Source organism: Ailuropoda melanoleuca, chromosome 6, assembly GCF_002007445.2.
Source record: "Ailuropoda melanoleuca isolate Jingjing chromosome 6, ASM200744v2, whole genome shotgun sequence".
In the NCBI taxonomy this organism is placed as follows: Eukaryota; Metazoa; Chordata; class Mammalia; order Carnivora; family Ursidae; genus Ailuropoda; species Ailuropoda melanoleuca.
Genome location: NC_048223.1, coordinates 19,273,878 through 19,300,193, shown reverse-complemented (window position 1 = coordinate 19,300,193; position 26,316 = coordinate 19,273,878). Strand labels below are relative to the sequence as shown.

The 26,316-nt window shown below is 48.4% G+C and overlaps 2 protein-coding genes across 21 annotated transcripts in view; one reads left to right on the top strand and one right to left on the bottom strand.

Moving 5' to 3' along the window:
* Nucleotides 1-18,630, top strand: part of TBC1D5 (TBC1 domain family member 5) — a 542,532-nt gene extending 523,902 nt beyond the window's left edge. For all 8 annotated transcript variants that reach the window (XM_034662029.1, XM_034662026.1, XM_034662027.1 and 5 more), the window contains 3 exons: nucleotides 10,965-11,044; nucleotides 11,835-11,984; nucleotides 14,672-18,630. In XM_034662029.1, coding sequence (XP_034517920.1) covers nucleotides 10,965-11,044; nucleotides 11,835-11,984; nucleotides 14,672-14,974 — 533 coding nt within the window. In that variant the 3' untranslated portion in view covers nucleotides 14,975-18,630. The remainder of the gene's footprint in view (nucleotides 1-10,964; nucleotides 11,045-11,834; nucleotides 11,985-14,671) is intronic.
* The window catches only part of LOC109489013, a 31,213-nt gene continuing 12,338 nt past the window's right edge, over nucleotides 7,442-26,316 (bottom strand). The window contains exons 1-6 of one of the 13 annotated variants that reach the window (XM_034662034.1): nucleotides 23,621-23,637; nucleotides 23,006-23,214; nucleotides 20,896-21,019; nucleotides 19,841-20,041; nucleotides 17,118-17,276; nucleotides 8,327-10,862 (exon numbers count right to left, since the gene is read on the bottom strand). In XM_034662034.1, coding sequence (XP_034517925.1) covers nucleotides 10,589-10,862; nucleotides 17,118-17,276; nucleotides 19,841-20,041; nucleotides 20,896-20,969 — 708 coding nt within the window. In that variant the 5' untranslated portion in view covers nucleotides 20,970-21,019; nucleotides 23,006-23,214; nucleotides 23,621-23,637 and the 3' untranslated portion in view covers nucleotides 8,327-10,588. The other 12 variants (XM_034662038.1, XM_034662033.1, XM_034662032.1 and 9 more) reach the window with 12 other exon arrangements.

Genomic DNA, 26,316 nt, shown 5'->3' with positions numbered 1-26,316 from the left:
TAGGGGGACTCTCCAGGGGAGTCCCTAATCATGCGCTTTGCAGTCCCTCCAGGACAGTCACTGAAAGCCTGCAGATGGCTGAAGCGCCTAGAGGGTCATCTTTGCACTCCAGGCAAGAGTCAGTTGTAAGAGTGTCTGGAGTGGTGTCAGGAAAGGCAGGCTTGTGTGGCACCAGATGGACACAGGGTGACATCAGACTCTGTCACTTCTTAGCCCAGCCATCTTGTGATCATGTCTTCATATGTACAGTGGAGACACAATTATCTGCCTTGCCAGTTTGTTGCCAAGACAAATGTGTTTTTAAAGCCGATCACAAGGGCATGGCCCAACATTCGGTTTTCAACACAGATTCTCTCCTCTGTCCCCTTAACTCCTAACTGTCCCCTCTGAGGGAAGATCCTGAGACACTCGTCAAGCCCATGACCAGAATGCCAGGTATTGACTTGTCTAGGCCCCTACAACTAGTTAATGGGAGAAGGAGGACCAATACAAAGTTGCCCAGCACCCAACTAAATATTCCTTTATCAAATGATGCAGAAAGATGCTGGAATTTGGGATATGCCGGTCCTAAGATGGGGTGTGTGGGCTCTTTGAGCAAGAATAGCTTTAGCAGAACAGAATGATGCAGTCTCCTTGCCATGAGCGCTGCTGGGTCTCCATGCTGCCCTGGGCCACAGGCTACCACAGTAGCTGTGAGAATTGCCTCAGAAACTTCTAGCAAGTATTTCTCCATATCCTCTCCTAACGTTAATTGTTTTCACTAAGTTCCTTTCATTTCAAGACAATTCCATTTCACCCTACGTTTTCATCAGACATGCAGTAATATCTTAAAATGTCCAGTACCGTTCAAGGCTATTTTTATAACTGCCAGAACAAATACAGAGAAAAACCTCTCAGTTAAAAATTATATAAAGGCATTTGTTCAATGGTCCTTTAATTATAGAGGTAATAACACTGACAGGTTAGCAGTTCTTTCCTTATGGTACTGGAACCCAAAACTAAACGAATATTTGTTTCAGTGAAACCCTACCAAAATTCTAATTTTATTATTTCCACATAATTGAACTGCTTGAATTCAAAGATTGAGAGACAGGAATCGAAAATACATGTTTTGTTAAACCTAACTTTCCTGCCAACTTCAGAAGCCTTGTTTTACGTGTTCATTTTTCTGTTGCCATAGTTACTCCCCTTCCTGCATCCTGACGGTTGAGTTAAAAGCCATTGACAGTATTAACCCCTATGGCTGAGCTCAGGCTATTTTTAGATTTGCCGTATTTTACACATAATTGCACGTGGGTGAGCAGCCCACGCTTCTCTGATCTGTGAGCAGCTGGGTTGAGCTGCCAGCTGTTTACAGGGAGTACGAGGTGCTCGCCCTGCTGGGTCTAAAGCCCACACCTGCCTGTTCCCAGGAGAGGTATTTCCAGTCCTCTGTTTGCTATTTAGACAGTGGTTTCCAGCAGCTTGCCCTTTCGTGGGTGGTCCATAGCAACAATGGCAGGCTTAAATGCTGGGATTCGAGGGCAGTTAGGTTTCCTGGAGTGCCGTAGCTTATAGGATCTTAGAATGGTGAACATCTGGAAGCTCTAAAAGCCAACTCCGTAGTTCTTCATTTCACAGATGAGGACTCTAAGGTCCGGGAAGGATGAGAGATGCACAGGGAGCTTGTGACACGCGCACGCCATGTGTCCAGACCCAGTTCCAGTCCCCAGCTCCTCTTTCCCTGAGGCTTCTCCTAAGGCCAGCCTTGAGTCAGGAGCACGATGTCACATCTCTGCTGTTCTGTTGCTCACAGCAGTACTGGTTTTGCACTTGTCATAATATTTATATAAGAAAATTAGCTGTAAGGGGAGGCCAGTTTTGAAAATCAGTTTATTTGCTTCTAAGAACTTTATAAATCTGATTTTCTAGTGTTTATAAAAACGACTTCCAGTGGACGTCTTCGGAAATGTTCAATGAGGCAGTTAACGAATAGCATTTGAAAAACAGGGAAGGAAAATATCACCAGCTTCCCCTCTGTCAGTCACGCTGTGATAAAAGTTTTCATAATTATTTTGAGAATTTTAATTGTGGGTAGCATAGACCTCTGTAGAGGGAAAAGATACTTTCACCTGAGAACCTTGTTAAACTGCAGATTTCTGATTCAGTAGGTGTGCTATGGGGCCTGAAGTTCTGCATTTCTAACAGCCCCCCCCCCCCGCCATGACCTGATGTTACTGGCCCATGACATTTTTCAAGCAGCAAAAAGCAAAAGAACTTAAAATTATGTGGGCAGAATTAAATGAATATATTCATAATCCTATTAATGTATTCCTACCTCCACACTTCAGGCACACGTGCAGCTGAATTCTGTGGGCAGAAAGCACACAACCTCCCCTGCTATTCTGGTGGGGCCTTCAATCATCTGAAATGCAGTTCTGTTTTCAGCCTCTTTGAACTTGCTCTATTCTAGTAGTAGAAGGCTCTTCCTACCCCCAGTTTTATGATCAGAAGCATCTCCCTTATACCAACCCTATGCCTATTTAGAAAAACTCAGCAAATTATACACTGTCTTATCCTTTCCCGTGTGAAAATACCACACCTCTGATCCCATGGGCTCGATAGAAACTGTCCATCTATCATCATTTTGTTTTCCACTATCTGGCTATCTCCCATTTTCCCACATGCTCTTCCACAGGAGGAACCCACACTATCTCTCCCTCTCTGTCTTTTTTTTTTTTAAATACAATTTTCCAAATCCTTCATCTTTCTTTAACTATTAGACTGCAGAGCCTGTTCTCAGCCTTCCATACCAGGCTGCCTCTCCATGTCCTCCAATCCAGGCCTTCTCCAGCTGATGACCCAATAGATAAAAGATTTGTTCACCCCATCTTGTGGAAACAGGCTTGCTTTCAAGCTCAAAGGTTTTGTGGCCACCACAAGCATCTCATGCTAAGCATAGAGCTTGTGTGTAGGGGAAGGTGAAACCCACTTAAGAAGGCTAATCGTCATCAGTTGCCTGTTAACACCCAGTGCTTATCCATCACGTGCTCTCCTTAATGCCCATCAGCCAGTTACCCCATCCCCCCCAACTGATGAATTATTGAACACTACGTCTGAAACTAATGATGTACTGTACATTGGCTAATTGAATTTAAATTTTTTAAAAAGGCTAATGTTTGCTGCCTTGGGCCATGTTTAAATACCAACTGAATAGCAGCACTTAACTTTAACTGGATCCTCCTATCAGCAAAACCTTTATTGCCTAAAATTCACAAAAAATTACATCCATCTTAAACCCAGTTCACAGGATCTTATTTGACTAACTGATGTGATTTTAGGACAGTCTTATTCAAACTGCCCTCCTATCTCATTGCTTCCAAATGAGAGGGTCTGATGGCAGAACCCTAGGGTATTTCCTTTCAGTAAGGCCCTACCTATGTTTCTGCTTCTATTTTTAGACGTACGTCTTCTGGCAAAGGCATCTAACCATTACTGGAGCTTAGAGACCATTTACATTTAAAAATATATGTAAAGTCTTTTCTGGTTGACCCTCAGCCATATCATGAATATGATAAGATTTTGCTGTGAGGAATCATGTTTCCGTGACACTCCTTGGCTGGCAGGGTGATAAATCCTAAGAGAATAAGATGTGAAATGGCAGAGATGAGTAAAGATTTCTAACTCTGCTAAGCACACTCAATTTACTTAAGAGAATTATTTATGGGCAACAGAAACTAATCTTACATAAGCAATACACGTTTGCTTAGTCTTACCCTTGGATTTTTCCTAACTAAGTGCTCCTTTCCCAGTGTTGAGTTTAGAGCCGTCAGTCGTTCTGACAGCTGGATGCCAAATAGGACCCTTGATTATATTTTCTGTGTGATCTGCTTTTGCTTTTTAAGAAAATACTGAGCATAAAGTGCCTGACTCAATACTAGGCTCTTAAGAAGTCATCAGTGAAAGTTATATCCCTTCATCTGCCCCTATCACTTCTCAATCTGAGATCTGATTGAGAATGTTAATATCCTTTCATTCTTCACCTGAGAAATATCTCACTTACATCTGCCCCTCAGGGCATAAAAATCTGCCCTATTGCTGATGGGAAAGCCCTGTGTTGTTCTTTCAGCCAGTATTTACTAAGTACCTGCTCTCTGATATAAATATAGGTTCTAGGAGAAGCAGGTTGAAGGTAGGGTGAAGTGGAGGGGTGGTCTTCTAAAATTGAGCTCAGTGCATATGGAAGATGTGAGTAAAACTTCAAAGTAGGGGGAGAGAGAGAGAGAGAGAGAGAGTGTGTGTGTGTGTGTGTACAAGCGCCAAGGAGAATGTACCTCTTTAGAAATACCTAAAAGGACACATAGTGTCACATGAAACCATGGTCCTCCCAGAGTGATCTCAGAAACGTTGGCAGGGACCAGTGGGGTTCTAGAGTAATATGGATATAATGAACAGAGTACCATATTTGGAACCAAAAGACTTTGATTTGAGTCCACAGTTTGCCACATAGAACTGTGAAGTTTCGAGAGACTTTTAATGTTTTTTTTAAGATTTTATTTATTTATCTGATGCAGAGTGCAGGGGGGTAGGGAGGATCAGGGGACAGGGAAAGAGTCTTAAGTTCAGCATGGAGCCAGACACTGGGCTTGATCCTGTGACCCAAGAGATCATGACCTGAGCCAAAACCAAGAGTCCAGTGCTTAACTGACTGAGCCACCCAGGCGTCCCCCCTCCTTTTATTAAAGATTTTATTTATTTTAAAGAGAGAGAGTCAGGAGCCTTTAATTTTTGAACCTCATGTGTGAATACAGTTCCAAGAGTAAAGGATGAAGGAGGAAGAGAGTCAAACAACTGGATGCTTTCAGAGAAAAGACTGTTAATAGGAAGCCAATGCTTAACACAGTTTTTAGGTAGACTTTGAAGAAAAGAAGGGTGTGGTGTTGTAAGGAAGCTAGGAGGGTCTTCTAAAAGGGGAATGGCATTTGCACACACAAATGCGCATGATCTATTAAAGAATGAATTTGACACCTACAGTCTCTACTAAACCTGCCTTCTCCCAAGATCTGGCCAACCATGGCACACATCTGTGAGCAGAAATTCACTTGCCAAAGCCAATAGTGACAAATTACTGGTCTTCCCCCCCTCCTTGACTCATGGCCACCTCTTCAGCCACTACCATTCTGGTCACACCTGTGACCCTAGGTCAACGCTCCATGTGACCCCTCCATTTTGTAAGTCTACATATTTCCTCTTTAGAGTCTGGGTTAGTCCTTACATGAGATTGTCTGAGGTCAAGGTAACTAAATGTCTGCCAGAGATGAGATAACCTCAAAGAGCACAATCCATTTATCTGGGTATTTGAGGTACTATAAAAGGAAAAAAACAAAAACATACTAATAAATAATAGTAATAGCGAGCACTGTGCTAGAAGTGGACCACTTTGATTATCCCATCTAATCTCTCCAGCAACCCTCTAAGATAGGTATTGCCTCCCATTACTGATGGGTTTAGTGATTCACAAATCTCTGCTCAAGGTTATCAAAGTTCAAGCTGTTTGATGCTAGTGCCAGTATTCTGGAAAGTTCAGGTAGAAATGATAGAGCAGTCTGTCTTGCATGTAGGTGACTTCCTGTTGTGCCGGCTGACCTCACTTAGGTCAGTTCCACCCCCAAAGAAAGGGCACTGGCATCAGAAGGCAGTCAGGTCAGTGGCAGGACCCTGTCCTGTGCCTCCTCATATCTCTCTCTGGCCCCTCCATCAGTGCTGTGTATGTGAGTGTTGGGGAGCTCAGGAGTCCAGATGATCTAGAATCTAGTCCTAGCTCTACCACTTTCCCGTCATGAGACCTCAGATGACAGACTGGGGATTGCTGAGCTTGGCTCCCTTTTCTGTAATAGGATGATAGTCCTCATCGAGAATGGTCATTGGGATAGTCAGATGAGGTAATGTCGCCATGTTGAAATGAAAGGTACCAAGCCCTGAGCTTCTGTAGTGGGTGAGGTACTGTGCTAATTTATTTACTCTTCGTCATTTATTTACCTGTTTACTTACCATTTATTTACCCTCATCTTTGAGGAAGGTTCGGTATTATTCTCAGGCACAAGGAGGCTAAATTCCACCTCCACTATAGATAGATGCTAGTTCTGCCTTTATCTCCTTTCTGCTTCCCTTCTTCATGAATATGGGCTTATGTTACCTTTTGTACCAGCCATTCAAATAAAACACTTTCATTCTAGCATTGAAGAAAAGAGGTTTTTAAGAAATTGTAAAAAGTAGTTTATGTGCCATTTCCATTACTTTTAGAGTCAGAGATCTATTTTTATGGTGTTGACACCTCTTTAGAAACAGTGGAGTCACCATGGAACTGTTACATTGATGAGATTTTTGTGTAATTTCCACAGAAGTATTTTCCCCCTTTAGTTTCACTGCTGTAGCGTCTATAATATATAAAACTTAAATAGAAGATTATAAAGAACATAATCTTTCTATGCAGAAACAAAAAGAAAGAGCCTTTATCTCATAATTTATTCTGCCTCCTGCTATAAGGGAAAATGTGCATTACATTGGAAATTTAAACACTTCACATTTCTGCATTTAATATTTTAAGAAATGAAAAAACATCATGTTTTTTTGTTTTTACATGCAGGTACAACTTAAAGTGGTAGATTTGTTACAAAGAAGTTACATATTAGTAGAATATTCATAAATGCTACCTTAAATCAATATGCAGTTGAACTGACTAGGCCTCACATGGGATTAGGATTTACATAGCCAGTACTTTGTTGGTAGTCAGAATTCTTATATTCAAAACATTCAGCAGCCTCCAGAGGTGTCCTTTTGTTTTAATTTGGATTTCTTTATGCTGGATTTCTTAAACTGAGACTTGTCAGTTTAGTTGATTATAACAGAGATTTGTCCTTAAGATTAAATGAACATTATATAGATATGTGGGTTTTCAGGGCAGAAGGTCCTGGTTTCCAGCAGATTGTAAAAGGTGATCTTTGATCTTGTCTTAAAAATAAGGCTGGAGAATTCTGGGTAAGGGTGTACCACTGAGGATACTAAGGCTCTGGGCTCTGTACCCTTGGCCAGTGACATTGCACAGCAGGCCGGGGCCAGGCTGAACTTGAGCTCATACTCTGCATGCAGGAGAGGATTGGTGGCGCTGTCTCAGTCCGCTTTCGTCACAGGAACTGGATGGTTTGTATCCTGTGTAACAGTGAAGCAGTTTGGCTGCTGTACTGGGTCAAATAGTGTTCCCACCCCGCACCCCCACTCTGCCATTTCTTGTCCACCTAGAACTTGTGAATGTGACCTTATTTGCAAATAGGGTCTTTACAGATATAATCAAGTTGGGACAAGGTCATACTTGGTTAATCCAGTGACTGGTGTCCTTATTAAAAGAGGGAAATTTGGACACAAACATAAAGCCAAAAAGCAGGAGAGTAAACAAATCAGGAAGTTTTGTGTTTGTTTGTTGTTTAATAACTGAAAGAAGCCTGGAGGTGGGCAGTCCAAGCAAGTATAGCAGCTCCATGATGTGCCCAGTGCCCCAGGCTCCCCGGTTTACTGCCCACAGTCCTTAAGCTGTGATCCTCATCCACACGCTTGCAAGATGACTGGCAGAGCGCCTGCCAGCATTTCAGGTAGCAAAAGTGGGAAGTGTAAAGGTCCAAAAAGCACAGACTGAGTCAGACCCAGCAAGGAGTTTTCCAGAAGCTCCGTCCAGGGACTTTTCTTACACCTCATTGGCCAGAGCTGTGTCACATGACCAAACTTGGCTGTGAAGGAAGGTGTGCACAGTGTTGCTCTGAATGAGATCCGGGACATGTTGATGAGGAAGGAATGGAAGGTGGAGCTGGGGTGGCTCTCCAGCAGCTCTGCCACCCCTAGACCCAGGCGACAGTACAGCAGTGACCATCTAGGCTTGTTTGCTGTTCATGCTCTTATCAAGTGAGAACAGAGCAGGGAAAGTGGCTTTAGATCATGGAGCATTACTCCCATTTAGGCCTGTCATGAAAGACAAGGGGCTTCTCTTGTTCCGGCTTTCCAATACATCCGTATCTTCCACCTTCAACTCTGCCACTACTCAAGTAAGGGTTTGTGGCATCCAAGAGAGGACACCGGGGTGACTTGCTTTCTGGGATTTTCAGGCAACGTGGCCAATATGATTTTCTAAGATCTCAGGTAGACACTGATACTTCCGTAGTGGGATAATGAATCGTATATTTAAACTCAGGTACACAGAAATCTCACTCTGAAGTTTCATTCCCACCAATGGCAGTCCAAGACTTAAACCTGCCAATTAAAGGCAACCTGGTTAACCATCTCATCTGAACAAATGCCCACGGTTAGTTTCTCTACTTTGTGTCTTTTCCCTGCCAGGATGGTGTCAGGGTGCTAAGATGGTACATATGTCTCTTTGGTATTTGAGGAAAGGCCTCTGAGTGCCCTCTGGGTCTTTGTTGGCCTCTAAGGAGAGCTCTGTTCCTGCATAGTTGTGGGCTTCTGTCGTCACTGGAGCCACTGACTGATTGCCCTGTTAGCCTGTAGCCTATGACCCTAAAGCCCTTCAGTGCTTGTTGCTGTTGACCATGGGCCCCATGTTACACTGGAGGCAGGAGCCAGGCAAGTTGGCCAAACCTTTGGCTCTGGGATATGTTGCACAGCAGACCATCAAAGGAACAGGCGGGAGCTGCAGACAGAGCCTGGCCCCCTGATTTGCTGCTTATGGCCTCCAGTGGCTTCCTCTCCATTAGCTCCTTGGACCCAAGAAGCCCCCCATGCTTCTTTCAGACATCCGGGTGTTCCTGTGTCCATTAGCTGAGCTTCCTTTCAGGGCCCAGGAGTTCTTCCCTTGCTGCCCCCGCTTACACAGCAGAAGATCTGCCCCACCTTGCAGCTCAGTGGGGGGGAAACTCATCACCCCACCAAACTACCCAGCTACTATGTGTGGTGCCACCCCAGGCAGCCCTGAGACCCTCAGACCTCTGCCTTAAAAACCCTGGCAGTCATAAAAACAAAAGCAACCTTTTCAATCCTCTAAAAGACCTACATAACTGCTTCTTGTCAATACCCTGCAGTTGGCTGTCGTTTATGTCTTGTTGAGTGGGTTCTGTGTTGTTTTTTTGTTGAGAGAGAACAAATTGTTACAGGCTTTTAAGGAAACCAAAAACATTCCCTCTCTAATTATATCTATTATTCCATTCCCATTCATCTTGCTTTCTTGTTTTGAAGCAGGCCTTTATTATTAGCCAGAAACTAGTCACATTTTCTGAGTAAATCAAAGCTGCTGTTTTTCTGCTGTGGTGTGTGAGAGGACTTGTCGGCATGGTTTAGAGACTTGTTGTTGTCGAAGATTCTGACAAACTGTCCGGCCAGGCTCGTGTTGATGGTATCAGTCTTTGCCTTTTCCTTTACTGGAAGTATTTTTGGAAATATTTAGCATAGCAGTGTTTTGAAAGGCAAGTTCCAAGAATGTTTTGCCACATTTGCTTGGTCAGTACTTAACTGTGTACCTAAAATGCACCAAGCCTCATTTTAAGGGCTGAGAGTAGAACCCTGAACAAGACAGTCTCAGAGCTTATATCCTGCTGGGGGAGATGGACACCACACACGCACAAACGCATGTGGTAATGCCAGCTGGTGACGAGCGCCGCGTGAGAGCATAGAAAAGGAGACGCTGTGGCCACAACCACAGGGTGACCTGGCCTCCCTTAGTTTGGATGGGCAGGAAGGCTGCTCTGAGGAGGCAGCGTGGGACCAGTGTTGAACGAGGAGGAGCCGGTCCGCAGGGATGTGGGCCCAGAGCCTGTGGGCCAAGAGAACAGTGGGCCGGCTCTGCCCTTGCCACCAGCAGGGCAGGGGTAAGCAAGCAGGGAGTGCTACATCGCTCTGGTGGCTGAAGGGGGTCGGGCATAGAACTGATGAGTCTCCAGTTGACACTGGGACGTCTCTGCTGAGTGAATGACTAAGCATGGGGCAGGTAAGACCTTATAAGTCGGTGTGCTTTAAGGCCACAAAATCAGAAAGCAGACGTTAATGGAGGGTAAACCTACTTATTGTAGTGATTGTCCAATTGGTGTACATAGAAGTATCTCTTTTAAAGTATGTTTTAGTCACCTCACCCACCAGTGCATTCTCCTGCCTAGCCCCGGGGTGGGAAGAGGACTCTACCTCCTCCCCCTGAGCTCCCCTGAAAACCCGGGCTCAGTAGGCCTCACCCCCAGAGAGGGTTGTGTACCTCCCTTGGGCGCACAGTGAGGGAGCGCTGGGGACCACTGCGTGTTGCACCTCCTGGTGGGCAGCTCGGTACAGCGCTGAGCCTGGCAGTCACAGCTGACTTGCTGGATCCCTCAGATCAGGCCCGGATGAAGGACTTCTCCTGTGGAGGGTGAGCCTCCTAGAGGACGGAGAGAAGTAGGTCCTGTGAAGACCCCTGGTGACGTCAGGCTGACTCCGTAGGCGTTGTCTGATGGCATGTGTAGTGCCATGAGTTTGTTCTGTTATTCTGATTTTACCATTTTGTTGAACTGACAATGCGCCTTACTGCTTAAATCTTTAAAGACGGTGTCTGTATTAGCTTTAGTCACATGGGAGGGCCTGACCTTCAGAGAGAGAGTGAGTTAACATCATTGAACCATGAGGCAGTGTGCGAAGCCCAGGCTGAAATGCTTCCTCCCAGAGGCTGGATGGAATGCTCTAGGCTGTTCACATCAGTTAGCAGGAAGTGCCCGGGTCTCTCTGTGGAAGTGAAGACCCATCTGTCGTTGCAAGAACATACTTCTGTCACGTTGGTGGGAAGGTTGTGCATACTGGGCTCTGCTCTCCCCCACACCCGCCTCATCTGCAGTTGGGCAGAGCATCCTTGGTAGAAATACTTGCTATGAAATTGGACAGAAAAATTTTCAAGCAAGTTATGGTGTGGCTAGCAGATAAGTTATACTCAGAGCATTAATTATAAAATGTCATTCTTCTGTTTTCAGTAAATATTCAAGATGTGATATTACAAGAAAATTTGGAAAAAGAGGATCAAATTTTGGTTTCTCTGGCAGGATTAAAACAGGTATGTCCATCTGATCTGACTTTGTGTCCAACTGGCCATCCTTCTAGTGCCTGTTGGGGATGGCACGCTATGGCATGGCATACCGTGGTATTAGCGCCAGCCCCTCGTTTCCTCCCAGGCAGAGCCCCTCCTGACTCCCCACCTTCTTCCACCTGTTGCTCCTACTGGTGATTATGTCTGACTAGCTTGTAGCCCAAGCTAGTTTCCCGTCCTCACCCTTGCTTCTTCCTCTTACCAAAGCCATTCCGTTTATACCTCACCCAGACCTGGGATAGTGTGGTCCAGCAGCATGTTCAGGTGTTCATCCATAAATCCATGCTGTCCTTGGAGCACAAGTAATAACCACTACCCAGGGCAGACCTCAGACCCGCGAGGACTACATCTCCCCAACCCTTGGAGGGCTGCGTGGAACATGTGTTCACGAAAAGAGCGTGCTGCTCTCAGATGTCTGCCTGTGTTAGGAACAGCCCAGCTGGGGTGCAGCCGCTCTGGTAGCTAAGAGCTGTTCTGTGCAGCTGGGTAGGTAGGCAAATTGTACTTCCTGCTTGAAGATAACTCCCTGGGATGTGACACATTAAGCCTTTGAAATTTTCCTTGGTCATTAGTAAGTTCATGGCTTTGATAGAGTTGGATTTTTTTTCTGTTATTCCTTTCTTATGATAATATATTCATATCTGTACTATTTGAAAAATGGTTAGTGATAAGTCGTTTAAACGTTAAAGGTTTAGTTAGTATTACAAAACAAACCCATTCATTTCTTTCATTTATTTTCTTCTTTCTTGAAAACTAGATCAAAGACATTCTGAAAGGTTCCCTGCGTTTCAACCAAAGTCAGCTGGAAGCTGAGGAGAATGAGCAGATCACCATCTCAGATGACCACTACTGCTCCAGTGGCCAAGGCCAGGGCCAGGGTGACCAAATGCCTGGAGCCACCAAGCAGGTATGAGAGCTCTGACAAGCAATGTCACGGTAACTTGATGGGGGCACATTCGAATACGTAAGGTCTTTAAAGTTATGAATGACAGAAACTTTACGAAAGTCATTTCAAATTGCCATGTGCAAAGTTCAATTATAAAGTACCACAAGTGGCCTGAACCAGGGGCGCTCTATAGCCAGGCAAGCTGCAGACCCCAGTGCCCCACGGGAGACCATTATCTCCTAGAGCTGTGCAGCATACCGCCTACATCCCTGCATGCAGCAGCTTTAGCCCGAACCTCCTGCCAGTGCTGTTGGGTGCTACTGTGTTAGCATGGAAAGAGAATACTTCTGTCACTCTAGAACATGTCTGCTGAACAGCTGGTCTGTAGTTGGGTTCACCTGCTTCCACCTTCCGTGATCCTAAACGAAAGGTAAGAAGTGAGGCAGGGTGAATGGCGGGGGTGGGGGAGGGGTGCTGTATAGGGTGGTGGTCCTGACCAGTTTTAGGCAGGACAGGTTGATAAACTTCTTTAATTGTATAGTACATGCCTGTGTTTGGTGAAGAGGAGATTGACTTAGGAATTCCCAAAGTTTTTGTAAATGCCATAAACAGAACCTGGTAGCAGCTAAGGTTGTATGGAAATCCAGAAACGTGCATCTTTGTGTCTAGAAAAAGGTTCTCGGTAGGAGTCCAGAAGAGAGAGATCTTTCATTTGCTTTGTGACATTGGCCAAGCCACCAGGCCTCTGATCTGGGTGTCGATGTGTGATCTGCAATAAAAAGGGTGCTAAAAGAAGGGGGTTACTCAGGCCCTGCGGCTGTACCAGGCTTGTCTGAGTTGGTCCATGATTTTATCTGGGAATGGGGAGCGGAAGGATTACCCATCATTTATAACTTGCCGTCCCTGCTGTCCAGGAATGTGCCAGATAATTATCGATGGTAGGAACCACCTTTCCTTCCAGGTACAGGGTTTATAACCTAGTTCTCATCTTCAGCGTCTTGAAATGTGTTCACTGTAAGCTAAAGACAAATAGGTCATCACCGTGTTTCTGTAGTAGAGACGCCAGTCTGAAAATAGTACGTGCGCTTTTCATTTTCAACCTCAGATGAGCTCTGCCGAGCAGCACTCCAGCTGCAGACCCTGTGTGCGGTGAGAAGTCAAGGGTTTCAGTTTACAGTTCAGGACAATGGTCATAGGAACAGCGTCCACACTTTGGAGGTAGGAAGTTGAGGTCCCACCCAGCCTTACGTGCACCCCATGTGCAAATGCAGGGGAAGACAAGCCGCATGCAGGTGTCCCTTCCAGGCTCTGAGAGGGTGGTACAGCCCTGACTGGGTGCATCTTATGGTGGGACGGTCTTTCTCTACCCACCTGTCCTGGGGCCAGTTATGGCCTCCTCTTCCACCAGAGCGCCATGTTCTGCATTACTCCTCAGGTTTGTAAGAATTAATGTGTTGCTAGAATGCAAACAGCTTTAAAACTTGAGATGCACAACTTCAAAGCCTGTTGTTTCAGCACTGTGGTCTTAAGGCTAATTCCGTTTCTCTTCTCCCAGTTAAAGATCTTAGAGGCACCTGAGCCATTATTTAGCCACTCATCCCCCCCCACTCCCATCCCCGTGTCACCAAGAACATGTAGTTCACTGTCAGTCAAGCCCAGATTTCCCTTGGAAGTGTTGCCAGTGACCTGTCCAGGCTCTGCCCACAGCCCATAGGTGGCCTAGGCCATACCAGTCTGGGGGCCAGAGGACCCAGGGGGCACTTCTAGCCAAGGGGCTCTGTACATCTCGTCAGACTTCAGACGCGGGCACCAGTCCCCATCCACCCTGTGGGAGAGCAGGCAGGGGGTTGGTTGAGCAGGCGTGGACATGACGTCAGCTTACGTCAGCACGTTTTCCGTCAGGCTGAGTTTGGAACATCTTTGGTCGGACTAGCTTTATGCCTGTCCCAGGGTAGGCAGGAGGTTCTCTGGGTTTAACCTAAAACCTTTACTGGTGTTCATGGATGTCAGCTTTTTTTAGTTACAAAATAAATGCTACTCCTAATTGCTTACAAAGAAAGGAAAATCATTATAAATCAATTCTGTCTTTATGGTTTTTGCCATATACTTTACAGTTGCTATTCCTGGTTTTCACGTTTACTACCATTGTCCCCGGGGCCCCTAAGTGCATACCCGGCTGAGCTGGTTAGGAGACACATACACTAGGCCTTCCTGAAGCTCTTTGTTAAGCAGGTAGTAAAAATCACTCCAGGTCTGGGCTTCCATTAGGGAGCCAGTCCTGTGCGATGCACGTCCACACGCATCATCTCCGTGCGTGGTGACCACACGCTGGGTCAGTCTGTCCTTGTCCCCATTTCACAGGTGAAAACATGACAGCCCAAGGAAGATGACTGATGTGCATGGCAGGGTGCCGCGGGAGGCTGGAGGGGATTCTGTCTGCCGCCTGCCTCCTGAGCTGGCCTCTCTTAACTTACCAAGCAGGAGGCTTACTTTATTGCCCTGGGAACCCAGCATCCAGCTTCAGAGGAACTGACCCTGCACCACCAGGAAGTAGCGGGGCTTCGGGGAAGCAGGACCAGACACCACATCTTTCCAAGGAGGAGCGTAGGGCCTAAACTTCCAGGAAGCACACACAGGGCTGCTGCTTAGTTCTCTCATTTCACTGGCTGCTTCTCTCATCCACCTGTACTTCTGACTGTACTTCACAGGCCTCTTCAGAAACAGCAGGGCGCATGGACAGAGGGAACGCAGATGACTTCATCCTGCTCTCCAAAGATGACGAGGGGGGTAGCGCCAAGGGGTCCTTCTCAGGCCAGGCCCAGCCTCTTCGCACCATCCGAAGCACCCCTGGGAGAAGCGAGCCCCTGGCCCGCTCTCCTCTGGTGTTCTCCGACCCTCTGATGGGCCCTGCCTCGGCTTCGTCCAGCAACCCCAGCTCCAGCCCTGATGAGGACAGCAGCAGCAACAGCAAGGACTCTGGCTTCACCATTGTGAGCCCCCTGGACATCTGACCGCAGTGCCCCTGGCCTCCTTCATGGGGACTGGCCGCCCCTCTCAGAAGCCCCAGGGCCCACCTGAGGCTCCCCCAGTGGAGACCCCTCTGAAACCAACACTTCTTTCCCAGCATGCCTGTGGCCTTAGTGCAACCCATCAGAACCCTCTAGAGAGGGGCAGACGGCCATAGAGCACACAGATGAATGTTCACCAAAATGCAGACAGGGCTTTCAGGGCCCTATCCCACCCTACCTTTGCTCTGAGGTAGACAAGGGTTAAGTGTCCAGTATCATGCTCACTGTCAAAAAAGACCACAATTAGAATCATTTTTCCTCTGTTCCCTTCTCCCCAACTAAGAATTAAGTATGGCAACTCCATTAATTATAACTAAAAGAAGGAAGAAGAGTTGGTTTCAAATCTTCCATCCCTCAGAGCATCAGGCATAGGAAAATTGACTGATATCAAGAAGGCTTTCCCTCTGGAAATCTCTATCTCAGCCTATTTCATTCCTCCTTTGGGAAGCCATACAGCCGAGCCAAATACAACAATGGACTAGAACTGGTGGATTCCAGGGCTGGACAAAACCCATCACTGACCTCTCAGAAAGAGTCATCTTTAGAAACAGGGTCTAAACTTAGGAATCCTATTTAGGTGTGATGGGGGTTAGATTTTTTCATTTGTTAAAGAGTATGTTTCCAAACCTCAGGCCAGATCGACTCTGGCCATCACTGTCCCTCCTCAGACGATTATATTTCCCTCTTTAGAATCTTTCACAACCAGAAAACAAGGTCACATTAAGCCAGTCTTTGCTGCACTGATTTCAAAAGTTGTAAGAATATTACTCGCTTGAATTGGAAAATGTGACCCTGACTATGGGACAGATATCCCTCAGATAGTCAGTTTTCTGGTGTAGTTTCTGTAGTTTTGGCTCTGGAATACACCTGTCACCTGTCAAGTGAGAAGTAAAGGGAAAAACCGAAGCTCATTCCCATCCTGAGTCACGACCTCCCATTGGCCTTAAAGTAGCAGTAACAGGGAATTAAACCTGGAGTCCCTCCTAGGGACAGAACACTCCAGACATCAAGAAGATGCAGGGTTTCTGCACAGCCCTTCGCTTGCCGGGAGCCAGGCATAGGAGCTGCAGGGCCCGGGCTCAGTTGTGCACGATGTCCCAGGCACCACTGCCAGGGCAGGACCAGCTCTGACCCGCTGGTGCTTTCCTGGGCTTCAGCACACACTAGAGATTTCCCCTTTTCAGCTGGAAGCTTATGGAATCTTGCTGGGCAGAAACCGTCCCATGAGCTATTTCTCTACTTAAGAGGAAAGGTCCCGAAAAGGACACTTTCCCTGTCCTTTGCGCAAATAGGAATTCTAACAAGATAGCCACGGTGCCCATTTCACCTCCGTGAGGGGGAGCAGCCCCCGCCCTGTGGTGACGGGTGCTCAGGGCTTCTCGGAGGACGGCAAGGCCTCTGGGCGGTGGAAGCGTTCACACGAACCAGTGAAAAGCGAAGTTTGAAAGACTAGACACCGTTTACATTCCTTCCCACTGCTAATGACCTGCTTTCCCACGTGCTCTCCAAGAAAGCAGGACTTGGAGTCAGCTACTTCAGAGAGGGCTCCACTTAGCTCTACAGTTTGTCCTCAGGCTCCAGCAGGAGATCTCTGAACACGTGAGAATGGGGGATGAATACTAAGTGTGGTTTTGCTTAGGTGACAGGGTAGCCTGGCTTTCCATGATTACTCAAAGACAAGCTGATGAGCTGTCTGGCTCCCCGGTGGAGTGGTCTGCTCAGCACCCCTGGGGGTGACTCACAGAGTCACTTACTGCCCAGCATGTGTCGCCTTGACCACACTTTGTATGCTCCCTAGGTCCCAATACAGTGAATGGCCTTGCAACTGTGCACGGTTGCCATTATTTTCCCTCAGAGGACCTGGGTTGGGGCGTGGTCAGTGTTTTCAGTTCTAAGGTAAGAAGTGTGGAGCTGCCCTCATCAGGGCTCCAAGACAAAGTGGAAAGGGCCGTGGAGATGGCTGTCCCCCGGCAGTGGGTCCCAGTCATCTGCTCACTTTCAGCAGTTCCTTTGCTTGAGCGCTAGAGGCCTGATACTCCAGTGTCACTGGGCACCCACCACCCCGACAAGGCTCTAGGCTACTTACCTGCAGTTGGCTGGGTGGTTAGCGGTCCCTGAAAACTCCCAGCCCTCCAGCGCACGAGGGGTGGGTCCTCCATTCTGTGCTTCCATGTTGGTGCCACGTGAGAACCAAGGGGGTCTCTCAGAGGCGTTGCTTCTGTGGTCCCCAACGAGCCGCTCCCTCCTCGAAGGAAAGAAACATGAGGGGGAGTGGGATGTGGGCAGTGCCACCCTCAAATTCCCATAAGTCCGTGGGGTTTGAGAGTTGTATTACTCTCTTAATCTTTTTAAGTGACTGGTTTTTATTCTTCATAGTTGAGCATCATTTGCATTTTTATTAGTTACAGTGCTATTAAGGAATGTGTTCCTTTTTTATTATTTTATCAAATACCTATGTTCAAGTGCACATTTTTTTAAATCCTGAATATATGAAACCTTTTTGTTTTTCTTTAACAAGTATAATCAGTGGAGCCCTCTCATGTTTTGATTATTAGCAGTTAAATATGTTTTATATATATATAAAGCTTAGATGAATTTTCATTGTCATCCACTTTTTTAATACATGTACCTGTGTTTCATGCATTTCTCTCTGATCAGTTTGGGAATTCGAGTTAAAATTTACCTCTACGTTATATGAGAGAGCTACAGATTAGAGAAGGAAAATCATTATGACTTTGCCTTACCTTTTGTATTTGCCAAGGGATCATAAAACACTTTAAACATTTAATTATACTGGATTATTCTTCCAGAGTTGACCTCCTGCTAATGCTCACTGCTAACTGCAATCTGGTAAGAAATAATGTCACTGCAGAACGAGTGTGATTAAAAATGAACCAAGGCCTCCCTGTGCGTTGCCTTCTGGGCATCTGAGTTCAGTCCCGTGCAGCAGTCCTTCAGGTCTGACCACCCACCAGTAACATTCCTCCACTTCCTCAGAGACGAGCAAATATAAAGCTCAGTGGCAGTTATATTGTCTGCTAATGATAGATAACCTGCCGGAGTCAGCTCAGATTTACTTTTTTGTTTGTATTTTATTAAGAAGCTGCCCCCTGGGGTTGTTACAGAACCAGAGTGGGGGGGGGGACGCAGGCCCTCTGGGTGGCTCTCCCATGGAGGCCGGGCCATTCACCCCCCTCCCCTGCAGGTGCACACCTGGCCTGGCTCCTGTGTGTCAAGCAGGGGCACTGGGGGTCCTTGGGGCAGGGAGAGGAGGCCGGGATGAATTAAAGACAGCACCTGGCAAGCTGGGCTTCCTTCTCACAGGCCATTACTGCTTCCCCTGTGTTACTTTCAAAAGCTCTCTTTTTATAGTGTTAAAAAGAAATAAAAAGTTCCTGTAAACAGGCTTGAGACCACTTTGACGTAAAAGTTGTCATAATAATTTGTCTCACGATGGCACATTTGATTTATAGAATACCCTGTTGCGCCATTTATATCCTATTGCTTTGTTCTCCATCTTTACGCTGCAACTCATACTGATTTAAGAAATGACTTCTCCTTTTGGCAAAGTACGGTTATAATAAAAGACTAATGTGAAACTGAGACTGTAGCTTGACTTGTTCCAGGCGGGGGATCAGGGCAAGGTGCTGAACAGGCCTAACCCAGAGGAGACCCGTCCAGGGCACAGCCAGCAGGGCCCCCCACCTGGCCTTACCCATGTCACTGCATGAGGCAGTGACCTAGGGCTCACACCTAACCTTGCTCCCAATTTGGGCCCTACTCCGCCTACTGGTCCAAGAAGCCATTTGGGGGCAAGGCCCCAATGGCTTCCACCTTCTCTGCACTGTCTCCCTTCCATACCAGGTTTGCCCTGGTAGCCTAGCTTACACCCAGCTAACATGGGATTTGATGAAGGGCCGTAGAGGAGTCCCATCCAGGGCACTGCCAGTGGGACCCATCCCTAGCCTAGGCCTCTGTCCCAGGCTCAGCCAACAAGGGGCTTTCCCTCCCATGGGTCACAACCCATATCCCCCAAGGGACTTTATTATCCACCTGTTCTGCCATGAAAAGGTCAGAAGGTGTGGTGTACTTCTCGGATGGCTCATGCTGCTGATGGTGACCTGCTTCCCCAATCAGTGACGACCACACACACCAGCATCCCTCACTGGCCGCCGGGAACAGAGACTGTAGCAGGTGTGGCTGGTGCCTCACCTGTATCCCTTGGGAAGAGGACTGCCGGGCTGCCGGACCCTCCTCCTGCCCTGCCTGCATCACTGGCTGAGAAGAGGTGAGTGTGGAGCGGGGGGCGGGGGGCAGCTTCCCTGCAGGCCTTAGTCCAGGTGCTGGTGGTCACAGACAGCATTCTTTGCCTCTTAAGGATGTATATGTGTCACCAGAAATTTCTGCACCCTGAGAGGCACATCTGTTGTGAGAAAGGACCATTCTCACAGAAAGTGACTGACCGTGGGGGCACGGGTCGTCGAGGCACTGACCCAGAGAATCCGTCCAGCATCGGCCCACCGTTCCTTCAGCAGACTCACCCAACGCCTTCGGAGCGTGAGGCTGTGCAGATGCTGGGACACGCCGGTGCCCCTAGATTGCCTGGGGCGGGGGCGTGTCTGTACTAGGAAGCCAGAGACCGTTTCAGGACCACAGGAGCCCAGGGCAAGTCCTCCAGCAGGAGAGGCTCTGGAAGGGTGCAGTTGAGACCAGAGAGCTAGGTCCAGGTGGAGCCATCCTCCTGCCGCTGTGAGAGGCATCCCCCTCCCTGTCAGTACGCGATCGGAGCAGAGCGGAGGGTGTACTTACAGCCACCAAGCTGGCTGCCTTTCCCCGGGCGCGCGCTGTACTGTGGGCTCGATGCTGTCCCCTCGTCCAGTTCCGGCCAGAGAGTGTACCCGGCTGGGGGAAGCCTGGCCGGCCCCGGCTATGGCCCCGCAGCCATAGTTGAGGAAGCAGCCAGCAGCAGGAGCTCTCCTGTGTCTCTCAGCCTCAGAGGAATAAAGAGATCTGTCACAGGGTGTAAGTGAAGAGGGAAAGGGACTGCAGTAGATGTCCCCTCCCCTGGGGATCTTCCCAGAGGAAGGACAGCTAGCAAAGGCCGTGCTGCAACAAGGAGCATATTGTATACTGCCCTCCCACTGGCACCCTTAGCCCTCAACGTGGGTATCCCCACCTCCTGCCGCCTCAGCTTCTGGTCCTCATCCCACGTCTATCCAGGCAGGAAGCCCTGGTTCCTACGCAGCCTCTAGTCCCCACCCACCCCATGCCTCGGTCAGGCCCTCTTGCCCATGCCCTACCACAGCAGAGGCCTCATCCTTACTTGCTGGGCCTGACTAGTGGCCTCATTCCTTTGCCTCCCCATCTCCCCTCCTCACCTGGAAGCAGCTCTGACCCAGGGACCTCCAAGTGCTCAGGGTAAAAGGTGGCCCCGTCCCCCAGGGCCGTGCTCTAGCCCACTGGCCTTCCACCTGCTAGGCCCTTTCCCAGCTCAAAGCCTCATACAAGCTATTTTATTTGTCTGAAGCACCTCCCCTTGCTCGCCACTGTATACCTGGTGGAAGCCAGCTTCAATAGCCAGACTGCTCTGGTGCATTCCACCAGCCTCTTCCTGCCCGTGGAACTGCTTTCTGGAAGTCCCACTGTTCTATTTCACTTTGCCCACTGTGCCAGTTACTATGACTATATAACCAGTCGCCCAGAAGTTGGCATGAAGTCACCACTTACTATGCTCATGGGTTGTGTGGGTCAGGAATGCAGACAGGACACGGAGAGGGTGGTTGGTCACTGGTATCTCTGATGGCTGGGGCCTCAGATGGAAGACTCAAAGGCTGGGTTCTGGAATCCTCTGATGTTTGGCTTACCTGGATGCCTGATGGTTGATGCTAAGACCTTTTCTTGGGCTGTCAGCTGGAACAGCTGTAGGTGGCCTCTCCATGTGGCCTGGGCTTCCTGGCAGCAGGGCGCCTCGGTTTCAAGACCGAGTGCCTACAGAGAGAGAAAGGAAGAGACAGAGTGAGCACTAAGTGGAAGTTACTTCACCTTATAGGACCTAGACTCAGCAGTCACCCAGCATCACTTCTGCCACATTCTGGTCATTGAGGTAGTCATAAGCCCATCCAGTTTCAAGGGGAGGGGAAGTATATTCCAGTTGTTGATGAAATAGGCAACATTCTAGAAGCATAAGTGAGACAGGAAGTGCTATGACCAGCGTCTCATGCCCACTGACTGGAGGCTTCCTCAGGGTAGCAGGAACAAGGCTTCAGCCGTGCTGCAGACAATCAAGGCTGCTCCAGCCATACTGAAGAGCTTGCAGGTGCCATTCAAGCCTTTAGTGTTTGTAGCTACTGACTCCCCTCCTCCAGGAAGCCTTCTGTGATGGTTTCAAGGCATGGCCCCAATACTTTTTGACACTCTTTCCATCCAGAGCCCCTTGAATCTTGGCTCTGTGACTTCCTAACCAGTAAAATATGGAGGACATCATGCCATGCCAGTCTCAAGACCTTAACACCACAGGCAGCTTCTACCTGCTGTCTCTTGGTATACTCACTCATAGAACCCAGTCACCATGTGTGAGAAAGCCCAAACAGCTCTGCAGAGAGGCCTATAAGAAACCAACAGCCAGTGGCCAACTTAGAGTGAGCCATCTTGGAAGTGGATCCTTTGGTCCCAGTTGACACTATGGAGCAGAGACAAGGCATACCAGCTGAACCCTTCCCAAATTACAGAATCGTGAGCAAACAAAATGATTGTTGTTTTAAGCCACTAAGTTTTGGGGTGGGTGGTGATGCAGCAGTGGGTAACTCCCTGATACCCTGACTAGCAGGACTCATCTCCTCTAAACTCCTCCATCTGGAGACCATCCATCTTTCCCAGCCCTTCGAGCCCAGAACTTGCATTTCCCTCCTTGAAAAGAGGGCCTGAGCTTTAGCAATTTGTCACCCATATTTATTGAGCATTTACTGTGTTCTAGGGGCTGAAGAAGTGCAGTGAACAAGATAGATAAGATCCCTGCCTTCAGGGAGCTTGAGGTCCAGTGGGGGAGATAGGCAATGCCTTCTTACTCAATGCATTGCCTTTATGAATGAATGAAGGACATAATTTCAGATGATGTAGCAGAAACTCTTCAGAAAGTCCAGTTCCTTTACCCCCTGGGCAGGGACACAGCCGGACCACACTTCCCTTGCAGTGACTGAGTGTGGACCACTGGATGTGGGTGATGACCCAGGAGCGGTATATAGACGGGTAGGAGCTGAGTAGATGACACTAGCAGGCCGAGAATGCAGGAGTTGGGAGGCTGGGAAACCCTTTTCTCCCTAGATTGAGACCTAGCCTGTCCTAGGTTTTTTCTAAGCCACTCTGTCATCCTTTGCTTTCATTCCCACAAACATTACCCCCAGGGAAAGAGCCAGAGCCAGCTGTGACAGACTGGAGGGAGATGGAGGCCAGTGTCACTACTGACCAACTCCCATTCTTTCAGAGAAGAGTTTAGTGCCATCGGACTCCAGTGCCCTGAGCCCCACCTGTCTTAACTCTCAGGATGCCAGGGCTCCAACCCACTCTCAGCCAATTAAGAGGGTTCTTTGAGTATGACAAGGGAGCTCTTCGAGCCTCCATTTCCTCATCTGTAACATGCTGGAGAGAAGGCCAAGCGAGGCCGCCTCTCAGGGGTGCTGCAAGTAGAATCCAGTCTGTTAAGTGCCAGGTACTATGTCCAGTGCCACTTGCATTATTAACTCTTACAATAACCCCACGGGGACAGGCAATGGGGAAGGCACAAGGCTTGCTCCTCCCCCACAGGTCTGAAGTGGCCTCAAGTACCGGGCGTGGCCAGGCTCTGCGGGTCTGTGGGGTGCATGAGCACAGGGGCCTCTGTGTGTTCCCACCTGCCTGTGTCCACATCAGCACCAAGGCCCAAAACTCACCGTGTGGTGAAATACGAAGATGTCATCCCTGGGCGTGTGGGTGACTCACCTAGCGCTCCGGTGGTGGTGGCCAGGCTGCTGCTGGGTTTCTCAGAATCCGGCGCCTCAGAGATTCAGAGAAACTCAGACTTTCAGAGAAAGTCTGTTGGTGTGCCACAGAGATGTTAACCACAGCGCCCGAGCTGAAGCCAGGTGAGAGTTAGTTCAGCAGGCCAGGCAGAGTTCACCCTTCCTGTCCCAGCTGTGGGTGGAGGTCCCCTGTAGCAGAGCACAGAAGGCAGATCCAGGACCCCAGGTGTGTGTGGGTGTGGGAGGGGCACGGTCCCGGGAGTCTGCAGCCCAGGCAGTCAGCTCTGCTCCATCAAGCAATACACAAAGCGCACCCAGGCCAAGCGTTTATCCTCCTGCTTAGGCAGGGTTTGGCCCCGGCTCACTCAGAACACTCGGGGAGCCCCTCCCCATTTCTGATACTTGGTTTCTCCATGTGGGGAAAAAAAAAAAATCAAGGGATTTAGATTAGATCAGGTACGTTTTTCAAGCTTTTTGACCATGACCCACATTAAGAAAAACATTTTACAGCATATGACACACAGGATAACGTTAAGGGCTATAACTCAGGTCCCAGGATGTCAGTATCTTCACAAAAGAAAAGTTCATTTCTCACATAACTGCCAATGCAAGGTTTCCAGGTTTGTGGGTGGCTCTCCTCCACACAGTGATCCAGGAACCCAGCCACCTTGACCCAGAAATAACATGTCATTTTCGATCACATTCCATCGGTGAGAGCAAGTCAGCCAGGGGCCCCACCTAGAGGTGAGAGTCTGGGAATAGTCACTCCCAGCAGGGCACCCCCCTCCCAAGGGACACGCGTACTCTGTGGGCGGGGAGCACAAATCTGGCTGCCAGTCAGCTGTCTCTGCCACACCCTGCACTCCCACACTCACGCTCACACATGCAACTGAAATAGAAGGTTCACGAAACCAACTTGCTCATGCTGCACGTGATGCCTTCTGATTCTGATACGTTCTGCCTTATTTTATTAGTGCTTCGCGTGACCCACTAAGTTAATCCCATGACCCACTACTGGGTCAGTGCCTATAGTTTAAAAATTTGGAGGATTCCTCCAAGAAATGGCCATAATATTATCCAACTCTGTAGAATGTACAGAGTTGAGTGGCCACATGTCTTGAAGGACTTAATTCATCCAAGAATAGAGCTGCTCAAAGCCACGGCTGTCATTCAGGGAAAGATGCAATGAGAAAAAGTGGCTTTTAACCCACAATAGGTTCAGATGAACTCCTAGCCACAGAAGTGAGGTCTGGTCAGGAAGTGAGGTCCAGGAGAAGGCGCACCTGGAGGCCCAGGAGGGTGGTTACAGACTGGGTTGGGGGAGGGACATGCTGGCTCCAAGCTTCCTTCTGAGAGGGATTTTGCAAGTTCTTTTCCCAGAATGCCCTTTGGACAAAATTCCAGCTAGATGGCAATGGTGAATCACTAGAACATTGGAGAAGGAGCAGGCATCTTAGCACCTGCCATGAAATATCCTCGTATCCCCAGAGACCACCTCTTTCTTACCTTTCCCCCAACCCCAGGAAAGGTCTAGTCTGCTCTATCTCTTTGCCGATGTTCCTTGAGCTCTGATGGGGCTTCTGTACCTAGACATCTTTTCTCAGAAACCCCTGGGAAAGAGCCCCATAACTGTGACTCAGCTCATGACGTCTATGACCCAAAGTCACACTGGAGACACTGATCCTTTTCTTTGAAGAGACAAATCTGCCTTCAATGAGTGACCTAGATTTTCCTGTATAGATCTGGTTGCAAAATTTCCGACTAATTTTGGTCCATGCACCATACCTTGTGCAACTGTCCCATTGTGAACCCAAAGCAAGGAGCCTCTCCATAGAAAAGGTGTGTGAGGGCAGGAATATGGGACTGTGCAGACAATGGATCTGGGTTCAAGAAGGGCCTCTGCCCCACAAAAGCTGTGTGCCCTAGAGCAACTTGCACAACCTTGGACCTCCATTTTCTTACCTGGGAGTGGGATACATTGCCTGCCTCTCAGAACATATGTGAGGAGCAGGTGAGTTAAAGTTAGGAAAGGGCATGACTCATGGTGAATGCCCAGTAGACACTGGCCTGTCCACGCCCAACCCCTGTTCATGAGGACAGGCCACAAAACCACATTTATTTTCTAAGGTGTAAACTTCACTGCCCTTCTACGTGGACGTGACAGGCCACATGAGCCCTTTGCTAGGAACCCATCTGGTGGACTGTGGTGTATCCTCAGGGCCACATACCCAGCCCAGCCAAGGGACTGACCTCGGGGAACTTGCCACCCCCATGTATATCTCCTCACAAGTCCAAGTATGACAACTTGTGACTCTGGAAAAGGCAGACTCAGGAGTAGAGGAGGGATGTGCCCTAAACCAGGAAGAAGGGGTAGCAGGTGGCCTTGCCCAAGGAAGTAAAGTGTTGTGCTGGAACTTGGGAGGTGACCAGGCGGTTTTAGGGGGAGGTGTTCCAGACAGCGGGAGCAGCAGCATGTGCGGAGGTGAGGTGCTGAGCAGGGGGGGAGTGGGGGGAGTTCCTTGTTGGGGCAGGCCCTCGGCGAGGGCCCCCCCCACCCCAGCAAGGTCTGAGGACTCTGAGGCCTCTCTGGGATCTTCTCACCCTGGGGTTGTTTGTTGGAGGTGAAGGCTTCTAGAAGGTCTGTGGTTCAAAGCTGAGGTTTAAAGCTCAGATTTAAGGAATCACCTCAGAACAGCCAGGCTGTGTCAGATGGGAAACTACGGAGATTGGCAGTGCAGCAGGAGAACAGCACAAGCAAAGGCAGAGAGGCTGGGATAAAAGAAGGAAAGGAAAGGTCTCTAGAGAGACCTTTCTGGTGTCAGGAAGGAGCATGAGCTGGAAATAAGAATCAGAGTTTCTGCCCTGACCCTGCTTCTCATTGGATGACCTTGGGCCAGTCTTGTCTCCTTATTGATGAAATGAGAGGCAGTAACTGGACAGAAATCACCTGGAGGGTCTAGAGTGGGGACTCCCAGAGCTCCGGGTGTAGGCGCTGCTCACTATCCCTCCAGGGCATGGGATCTGGGCATTGCACAAATGGCTGCAGACGGAGAAGGAAGGGGGGGAGGGAATCAGCCCATCAGTGGGGGAGTCTGCAGTCTTTCTGCAGTGACAGGCTGCTTCTGATCGGAGGGCAAAGACGTGGAGGAACTAGAACTCTTAATTTCTAATGGGAGTATAAAATGGTGCGATGACTTTGAAAAATAGTTCAGCAGCTTCTAATAAAATCAAACATACCTATTAACAATCCTACTCCTAGGTATTTACTCAAGCAAAATGAAATACACGTCT